Source organism: Delphinus delphis, chromosome 9 (assembly GCF_949987515.2).
Source record: "Delphinus delphis chromosome 9, mDelDel1.2, whole genome shotgun sequence".
In the NCBI taxonomy this organism is placed as follows: Eukaryota; Metazoa; Chordata; class Mammalia; order Artiodactyla; family Delphinidae; genus Delphinus; species Delphinus delphis.
The window spans coordinates 31,629,874-31,640,011 of NC_082691.1; the positions used below are offsets into that span (position 1 = coordinate 31,629,874).

Genomic DNA, 10,138 nt, shown 5'->3' on the forward strand with positions numbered 1-10,138 from the left:
AGCAAAAAGGATGGGGGAAGATAAAAAAAGAAAACCAGAAACAGACCTACAAGCTGAGCATAGCTAAGAAGTACTACCACGCAAACTGATATATTCTGAAGCTCATCAGTAATCACTAATGGGATGGACACTGCACAGACATACTCTGTTATAGTTCCACCATCCTCACGTAGACTGACTTCCTTACTTTATTTAAATGCAAAACTTTCTGGAGATGGGTGTTTCCTTATTCTATATTTAAAGTCAAATAGCATACACCTATTTGTTGAAATTTAAATGAGTATTTGAGGAAGTTTTCTGAGACTGTTACAACCCCTTCTGTGATATCTGGAGTCACCCAGATGTCCGAACCATGAAGCAAGTACAGGATGAATAGAAAAATCAATGTCTAATCTTCCACTCAGTTAAACATATATATAAAATACATATATATATATTTAAATAGAGAAATGCTTACCTGGAAAGGAGAAGTTTCCTCCAATATTAACAAATCTGTCAGTCATTTCTCCAAATACTATCATCATGAGGGGGAGACCTGACCCATGAGCTATGGCCATGATAGTGCCAAAGGACATAAATAATTTATCCTGCCAATCAGAATATCGAAACTAAAAAAAAAAAAAAGAAAGAAAGAAAAGATAAGAATACTTAGCTTGTGTAACAGGATTTCTCTTTTTTCACAATGATATGTTCTTCGGATTTTTATTTAATGTCAGTACTTTTGTAACAGTTGCAAGTAAAGGTATTAGGGAAGAAAGAATGTCAATCCAATCACTGACAGATTAATTTCATGATTCTGTTTATTTTGTATTCTGTGAGGAAATCAATCTAACTCCATTTAATCACTATCTTATTTGGATAAGTGCAATATAATCAGAAGGGACGAAGGTTTGGTCCCATTAAGAAATATTGTTTGATTTTCTAGAGCTCCTGAGGTAGTGAATTAAGAGCAGCTAGGGGTAGACATCATTTACATACACACACATAGTATGTCCTTTAAAAAGACATTCAGGGCTTCCCCGGTGGCACAGTGGTTAAGAATCCACCTGCCAATGTAGGGGGCACAGGTTCAAGCCCCAGTCTGGGAAGATCCCACATGCCACGGAGCAACTAAGCCCGGGTGCCACAACTACTGAGCCCGCATGCCACAACTACTGAAGCCCGTGCTCAGCAACAAGGGAAGCCACCGCACTGAGAAGCCTGCGCACAGCAACAAAGAGCAGCCCCCGCTCGCTGCAACTAGAGAAAGCCCACGCGCAGCAACGAAGACCCAACGCAGCCAAAAATAAATAAATAAAATTTAAAAAGAAAGACATTCAGAATAGTTCAAAGGGAGAATTATAAAGGGGTTGGGGGGAACAGCTCCTCTGGGTTTTGAGGATAAGATCCCTTTAAGAGGTTTAAGTTCGCTTTTAGAAGGCAGCTCCACAGTGAAGTGCAACAAACATTAAGGAGTGCCTGAGTGTGTGCTTTAGGGAAGACTTGCTCATGGAGATGACGCTCATTGTAGAATCTTGAAAGGTAAGGGGGAATTAGCTGAAGAAGAAATGGGAAGTGCAGAGGAAGTGGAGGATGTTGAGGCTTAGAACAGCAGGAGGACTAGAAACCACACGAGCGCTCGGGTGACTCCACGCAGTGGAATTCCTGAGTGCACAGTACAAAGCGTGGAAGACGATACTACAGAAAGGTCTAAAAGGCCTGGTGGGCCACACCAACAATCTTGGACTTAGTACCACCTACAGAGGAGAGGGGTGATACCAGTTGTTACAGTGAAGTGCACAACACCTAAAACTAACCAGCCAATCAGCGTCATAATTCTCCAAAACACTCTGTCCCTCGCCATCTTTTTAGTCCTCTCCAAATTCTCACTTTTTCTCACCATTTCTTTTTTTCTTTCTTTTTTTTTTTTTTACATCTCTACCGGAGTACAATTGCCCCACAATGGTTTTCTCACCATTTCTGATTGAGTGAACTATGGCTCTCTCTCTTTGTTCTTCTTTCCTCCTCTGCCTTCCGGACTACATCTTCCATCTATAAGTTTTCTGTTTCTATACCTTCCTCTCTGTCCCTTGCATCCTTCCTGTCTTTTTAACCTTTCCTTCTGCCCATTTCCCTCACCTCACCCCCTTTGGGGGACAAGGATCGGTGACCCGAAGAATGGATGATGAGTCAGGCTTGGTGGAGTGGGACCCCTGAGGGTGCAGGCTGAGTCAGACGGGCTCCCTATGCAGGGGCACGCTGAGGTCAAAAGCACAAGGCGGGGAGTGAGGGGTGTGTGTGCAAGCTGTTCTCAAAGAGTTCCAGGGGTTCAGTCTGGGAGACCACATTCCATCATCAAGCACGTAGGGCAAGCAAGAGTGCTGAAAGGGACAAGGGGTCAGAAGCCAGGTGGGGCCTGGAATGGAACAAGGGGAGCAGGTAAAGTCAAGGACAAGCGGGGAAGGGCCCCTAAAACTGCTACAAAAGGGACCAGTGTCCCCAAGGTTCGTTTTATGGCTCCTGCGGAAGGGAGATAGAGCCCTCGGGTCTATGGGCCACAGTTCAAGCACAGGAGCAGGTTGTCATATAATGTTCCTTCAGTGAACATTTATGTGAAATGGAGGAATGTTTTAAGTGCTTTTCATGGTACCTCCGAAACTCATATAATGTAATATGTTAACTGTACCTCAATTTTAAAAGTTTTTCTTATTAATTAAATAAAACATTGTCTCCAAGCTTCAATTTAAAACTCCATGAATTTCACAGCAATACCCTAAGTAAACCTAGATCTGTTTTCAGATCAAAAAGAATGCATTCTAACTCCTATTAAAAAACACACTTTTGGGCTTCCCTGGTGGCGCTGTGGTTGAGAGTCTGCCTGCCGATGCAGGGGACACGGGTTCATGCCCTGGTCCGGGAGGATCCCACATGCCGCAGAGCAGCTGGGCCCGTGAGCCATGGCCGTCAAGCCTGTGCTTTCGGAGCCTGTGCTCCGCAACGGGAGAGGCCACAACAGTGAGAGGCCCACATACCGCAAAACAAAACAAAACAAAACAAACCCACAGTTTTGTCCTGAACCTCTAGCAGAACAACGGCAAAAATATCTATTCAGAGGGTGAAAAGATTACACTTACATTTAACTTAAGGTTAAACTTTTAGATTCAAATGATTGTTTCCACTTTAAAGTTAGTGACATTTTGTTTTCTCTACGAGGCAGATTTAAAACTTGTGCACTGGATTTCCCTGGTGGCGCAGTGGTTACGAATCCACCTGCCAATGCAGGGGACACAGGTTTGATCCCCGGTCTGGGAAGAGCCCACATGCCACAGAGCAACTAAGCCTGTGCACCACAACTACTGAGCCTGCGCTCTAGAGCCCGCGAGTCACAAGTATTGAAGCCCGCGCGCCTAGAGCCTGTGCTCCGCAACAAGAGAAACCACCGCAGTGAGAAGCCCAGGCACCGCAACGCAGAGTAGCCCCCGCTCGCCGCAACTAGAGAAAGCCCACGCGCAGCAACGTAGATCCAACGCAGCCAAAAATAAATAAAAATAAATGAATAAATAAAAATAAAACCTATGCATTAAAACCAGATTTAGTTTCACAAACAATTTATTCTCTAAAGTACTAAATTGAAAAAATGTTACCCTTACTGAGACTTTTAAACAAAAACATCACGAGCATAAGGAAGAAGAGAATGAACAGGGGCTTTATGGTGACATGAGACGAATGCAGCAATGCTCCAGAGTGTGGACATTTTGGTGTCCTCTCATCCCTTACTTAATAAGTTGGAGGTTTCAGCTGACATGCCGCCTAATACCAACTTCTCTGCTATCAAAAAATGGCCGTCATAGTTTGAAACACATCATATTCACCAACAGTGGGCAAACACTTTCATGGGTCCCCTCTCTTAAACATATTACAAATGAAAAACAGATTTGCCTTCTTCCAAAAGTATGTTGGCTTGCCTTGGACCAGCAGAAAACCACTGAGAATTGTTGTAAACATATCTGAGTCCATAACAGTAACTCCATATTTAATCAATTTTCCTGGAAGCCAACGTGAACATAATAAATTTCTTAATCATTTACAATTTTCTGTAGTTAACAATCTCTTTATATGCAAGCTTATTTTAAACTAAATTCGGGTTTTTTTGTGAAACAAGTGCTGAGATGCATTTTCCTGAAATTGGTTCATTTGTATGCTGCTACGAACACAAGTCCTATTTTCAATTTCCCAGTACACCAGTTAGCTCTGGTTAGCCAATCCAGGACAGCACAGGTGCATCAGGGAAAACCTATTGCTGCCTGTAGACAGTCTTAAAGTACTGCTATAACTATGGATCCGAGACATCAAATTTAAATGAAGGCAGGAATTATTCATATTTAATATTTCACAGCTTACCAATGTTAATGGTCCAATCAAATTTACTTTCTTCGTTTTCTCCTTATCTTGTTTGCTGTAAAAAAATATAATTGACTGAATTTAAAAACTGTTACAAAATATTTCAATTGAATATAAATTTGAGTAGTTATCATATTCAATATTATATATATATTTAACATCTTTATTGGAGTATAATTGCTTTACAATGGTGTGTTAGTTTCTGCTGTATAACAAAGTGAATCAGCTGTATGTATACATATATCCCCATATCCCCTCCCTCTTGCGTCTCCCTCCCACCCTCCCTATCCCACCCCTCTAGGTGGTCACAAGGCACCGAGCTGATCTCCCTGTGCTATGCGGCTGCTTCCCACTAGCTATCTATTTTACATTTTGTAGTGTATATACGTCAGTGCCACTCTCTCACTTTGTCCCAGCCTCCTCTCCCCGCCGCTCCCATGTCTTCAAGTCCATTCTCTACATCTGCGTCTTTATTCCTGTCCTGCCCCTAGGTTCATTAGAACCTTTTTTTTTTTTAGATTCCATATATATGCGTTAGCATATGGTATTTGTTTTTCTCTTTCTGACTTACTTCACTCTATAAGACAGACTCTAGGTCCATCCACCTCACTACAAATAACTCAATTTCGTTTCTTTTTATGGCTGAGTAATATTCCATTGTATATATGCGCCACACCTTCTTTATCCATTCATCTGTCAATGGACACTTAGGTTGCTTCCATGTCCTGGCTATTGTAAATAGTGCGGCAGCGAACATTGTGGTACATGTCTCTTTTTGAATTATGGTTTTCTCAGGGTATCAACATTATACTTTCAAATATAAAATAGTGATGTCCACAAATTGTCAAAATTATCCAGTTTCGACTGCAAGGCAATCACCAAGTGCAAAGGTAACCATCCAAGTTACTATAGGAATCTCTGGATAACCGGGAGACGGTCACCTGTCTTGCAGAGCTCACACACAGAGGGAAGATGACTACGTTAACAGTGTCCTCCAGATCAATTAATCCTTCACTTGCTAAAATCATACATATTGATCTAAAATTAGTAAAGGCTGGGACTTCCCTGGTGGCGCAGTGGTTAAGAATCCGCCTGCCAACGCAGGGGACACGGGTTTGAGCCCTGGTCACGAAAGATCCCACATGACGTGGAGCAACTAAGCCCGTGCACCTAAAGCCCGCGAGCCTCAACTACTGAGCCCGTGTGCCACAACTATTGAAGCCCATGCACCTAGAGTCCGTGCTCCACAACAAGAGAAGCCACCGCGATGAGAAGCCTGCACACTGCAACAAAGAGTAGCCTCCGCTTGCTGCAACTAGAGAAAGCCCGCGTGCAGCAACAAAGACCCAACGCAGCCAAAAATAAATAAAATTAAATTTTAAAATTTATATTAAATAAATAAATAATAAAATAAAATTAGTAAAGGCCACCCTTCTGAATGATTACAGGGAGTGGTGTCAGGAAATCCTGTCAACTCTGCATTCAAAATACATCTAGAATTCAACCACTGCTCACCAATTTTATGGCTATCCCAATAGACAGGAGAACTCCTGTCTTGTTTCTCCACTTCCACTTATGCCCACTTTAGTCTTTCCTCAACACAGTAGTCAGAGTAGTCATTTAAAAACTCAAGTCATGTGGTTGCCAAGGGTTCTGGGGAGAGGGATGGATTGGGAGTTTGCGGTTAGCAGACGCAAACTATTACATATAGGATGGATAAACAACAAGGTCCTACTGTATAGCACAGGGAACTATATTCAATATCCTGTGATAAACCATAATGGAAAAGAATAAAAAAAGAATGCATATATATGCATAACTGAATCACTTTGCTGTACAGCAGAAATTAACACAACATTGTAAATCAACTATACGTCAATAACGCAGATTTTTAAAAAACTCGCAATTCGTATCATGCTACTCCTCTGCTCAAAGACTTACAATGGCTTCCACTTTTCTCAGAGTAAAAGCCAAATCCTTACATTAGCCTCTAGGGCCCCACATGATGTTTCCTTGTCACCTCTCTGACCACAGTGCCCGTTCCCACTGCTGCTTGCTCTGCTCCAGCCACCCTGGTGTCTCTGCTGTCGCTGTTCTGTGAACCTTCCAGACATGCTCCCATCGCAGGGTCTTTACTGCCTGTGCCAGGAATGGTCTCCCTCCGATGCTACACACTTCTCTCATTTCTTTCAAGTTCTTGCTCCGATATTGCCTTCTCAATAAGACCTCCCTTAACCACCCTACTTAAAATTGCAAACGACTTCCTTTTTGCACTCCTGATTTCTTTAGCCTTGATTAATGCTTTTCCGTAGCATTCATTCCCTTCTAACATTTGCTGTAGTTTACATATTCAGCATAGGTATTATTTATATCTATCTTCCACACAATACATGCAAACTCTAGGAGAGCTGACTTTTTTTTTTAAACCTAAAAGGAATTTATTTAGCTTAAATGTCCAGGTGGTGACAAAGTTTTACTCATAGGACTCGATCCCAAATTATCTAGAACATTCGCTAAAATCAAAGGACAGACATCTGCAATGAAATACGTTCAAAACAATGTGCCATAGGCAATAACGGCATGATTGCAACAAGCACGTAACTAACTCTCAATGTGCCCTAGATAACTGAAGTGAGCTGAACTTCCTTTAATGTACGAGCTTTAGTCTGCTTTTTATAAAAATTTGTCTCCTTACACTTCATTTCATAATCTTACAGTTTCAACTTATTCTTAGCTTTTTCTATTTCTCTTCTGAACTGTCTTCTTTCCAACACAAGGCTGTGAGCTCCACTTCTGAGGACTTCCTTGGGTTCTGTCACTGCATCTTTTGCAGGAAACCCCCTCTGTACCCTCATCAAATGTTCAGCCAGTGCAATACATAAATAGCCTTCTTCCAGAAAATGCCATCTATTTATAGATTCACAGTCAATCCCAGTCTAAATTGTCAGCTGACGAAACCCACATTTTTGTAGTAGAAAGAATATCAATTATTTTCTAGCAGAAATAATACCCATTTTATGTGGCACCCCAAATTTTCGGTGAATGAATACCATGGTACGTAGAAGGAATAAGGCAAGATCACTGGATGAAGACGTTAACAGACAAAAATAATGCCTCAGTTGAACCACCAGATAGGCACGTTTTCCGTTGACTAATCAGGTCCCTTGCAGCTTGAGGACACACTACAGAACCTGATAAAATTTGTCCCTCGGGGTGATCACTGGATGACACAGTTCAATTAGTTCTGGGTGGCCTGGCATGAACTCAGAGACCACAGCAGCCTCGTAAACTGAAGCTGAAGGCGGAAGTGATTCACTATTCCCACGGTGAAAGGCGGACAATGACAACATGTCACTGACTGGTTTGCTTCTGCCCCTACTGAGGTCCGTGAAGTGTGGGCAACAAGGGCCTCTGGGAACCCGAGAGCCGTCACAGGAAGGAAGACGTTCAAGAAAGAGGTTTCCCCCTTGCATCTGAACAAAAATTTCTTTGGCAGCACAGGTTAGGATGAATGAGGCTGCTCCAGGTGCGCCTACCCCCTTCACCCCTCACCACCCACAGGGGACAAAGATGGAAGAGCCTGGCGCTGGGAGGAGCGGGGTGGGATGGGTAAAATGAGGAAGAGGAATAACGAGGGGGAGGAAGGAGGTTTCTGCTTCACTACGCTTGTTTAAAAAGCACAACCGTCAATGACACGTCTGATGCTCTGCCAGCATAAAAGATCAGATGATGTTTATGAAAGTTTTTCGGAAAAGTTTTGAGTTACATAACGCAAGGAATGTTATGCCACACATATTCAGCGAATCACCCTGCCCAAAGAGACGCGGGCACTTTTAAACACATCCTCTTCTTCCTGAGCCCGCTGCAAAAGAAGCCTCAGTGACATTCCTTGGGTAAGGTCAGAACCTCAGACAAGACTCTACGGAAGCTCCAAAACAAAGGCCAAAGGCATCATCAGATTTTCTCAGCTTCTTCCCTCAGCCAGATTTGGCCCGGCTGATTCACGTGTCGCGGAAAAGCGGCGGCTGCGGGTCATGTACCTGTTGCTGCTGCCACGTTCAAATTCGTCCTCCGTATTCTTGGGGATCCGGACTGTTGTGAGCCTTCCCGCCTCTAGATCCATCTCAGCCTAGGGAGAAACCACAGTCTCAGGTCCAAGAACACCCACCCACCGCGGGGAGGTCGAGCAACCTCCTCGCAGACCCTGCTCGAGGGATCGGGACCAGTTGACAGGTCGCGGGGCGCGGGGACGCCGCGTGGAGGTCGCGCTGCCGCCGCCCGGAGCCCACTGTCGCCGGAGTCCCCCGGTCGGAGCTGGCGCGCCCAAGCTCCCCTCACCTGGGACCTCGCGCGTCTCTGGCCGAGCTGCTGGGCGCACCAGGGCTGCGGCCGCGGGGCCTGGACTTTGTTCCCGGCGGCCTCGCCCCCGCCCACCCCGCGCGCTTCGGGGCCAGCGAGGGCCCCCGGGCCACAGGAGCCCCTCCCGCCGCCCGCCCGCCGCCCGCCCGGCTCACACGGCGGGCCAAGCGCGGAGAAGGGCCCGGCACGCCGCCCTCGCCGCCGGAGGTGCCCCTCCGGCCGCCGCCCACCCGGGCGAGCAGCCAGCCCCAGGCCGCTGCACCAGCTGCTGCTGATAAGCCCCGGACCAGCCCGGTGCCGCCGGGTGTTCCGAAAGCCTCGCCCGGCTGGCCACCCGAGCCCTCCAAAGTGACTGTCACACTCCCTCGGCGCTCAGTGTTCTTTTTAAACCCATGCGGGGAACAGTTTCTAGACGCTCACTAATCATGGGACAGTCGAGGACCAAGAAAGACCCCTAGGCTCGCCTCCCGCTTCTGCGTCCCCAGGTCTGGTCCCCGGGGCACCAAACCCAACCATCTCCAGGGAGGACGAGAGCTGGGCAGGGCCACCTGGAATCATCACATTAAGCTTCTCTCTGTCGGTGCCCTCTTAATTCTTAGAGGCACAGAACTTAAGGGCTGGAAGGGACTTCAGAGATCGTCTAATTCAAAACCCGCTTTTTTTTTTTAAAACAATAAGAAACTGACGCCCAGAGAGGTTAAGTCCCGCCTGAGGCTGCATCCTCCAGACGAGGGTCCAGTCTCCAGTGTCTTCCTGTGGCATACTGCTCTGATCTCGGACAGGAAGAATCTAAAACAGGGAGCAATATGTTATCATGGCTTTGAAGCTTCACATCTTATTAGCTATGTGACCTTGGACACTTTCTCACTTGTCTAAACCTCGGTTTCCTCATATGTAACATGAAGATAAAACATCTCCTTTACCAGGTCACTGTGAGGAATAAATGAACTAAGAAGGTACAAGGAGCTAGTACTGAGCCTAAAACAGAACACACTCCATAAATATGGCTTTCCTTCCTCCCAACCAGGTAGCAGGATTACCTGCTGGTCCTTGCTGCTGCTCTGTCTTATTAACACACAAGTCATCGCATGGCTTTCTTGGGTTCCCAGAGAACCTTAAAGCAGAGCATCCTATAAGAGGTGGTGTTGTCGGCAGACCCTGGAATGAATCCCATCTCTACCACTTACTAGCTGTCTGGGCTTCGGCAGTTTATTTAATTCTTGATCCAGTCTCTGAAACCATAAAACAGGGGTGTTGTTAGGATTAGACATGATGTGTGCAAAGTGCCTGGCATATATAGGAGGTACCTTATAAATGATAACTAGCATTAATAGTTAAAAGATCAGAAGAGGCTTATGAGGAGAGACTGGGATAGGAGCCAGCAGCTCTAGCACTCACT

General features: G+C 45.2%; 1 protein-coding gene across 7 annotated transcripts in view; it reads right to left on the reverse strand.

Moving 5' to 3' along the window:
• LOC132430972 (phosphatidylcholine translocator ABCB4) overlaps nucleotides 1-9,897 on the reverse strand; it is a 75,309-nt gene extending 65,412 nt beyond the window's left edge. For 4 of the 7 annotated variants that reach the window (XM_060020368.1, XM_060020369.1, XM_060020370.1 and 1 more), the window contains exons 1-4: nucleotides 9,780-9,896; nucleotides 8,421-8,509; nucleotides 4,381-4,435; nucleotides 458-608 (exon numbers count right to left, since the gene is read on the reverse strand). In XM_060020368.1, coding sequence (XP_059876351.1) covers nucleotides 458-608; nucleotides 4,381-4,435; nucleotides 8,421-8,509; nucleotides 9,780-9,824 — 340 coding nt within the window. In that variant the 5' untranslated portion in view covers nucleotides 9,825-9,896. Of the gene's footprint in view, nucleotides 1-457; nucleotides 609-4,380; nucleotides 4,436-8,420; nucleotides 8,510-8,718; nucleotides 8,828-9,425; nucleotides 9,441-9,779 lie in introns of those variants that run through there. The other 3 variants (XM_060020365.1, XM_060020367.1, XM_060020366.1) reach the window with 3 other exon arrangements.
• Between the last annotated feature and the right edge of the window lie 241 nt (nucleotides 9,898-10,138).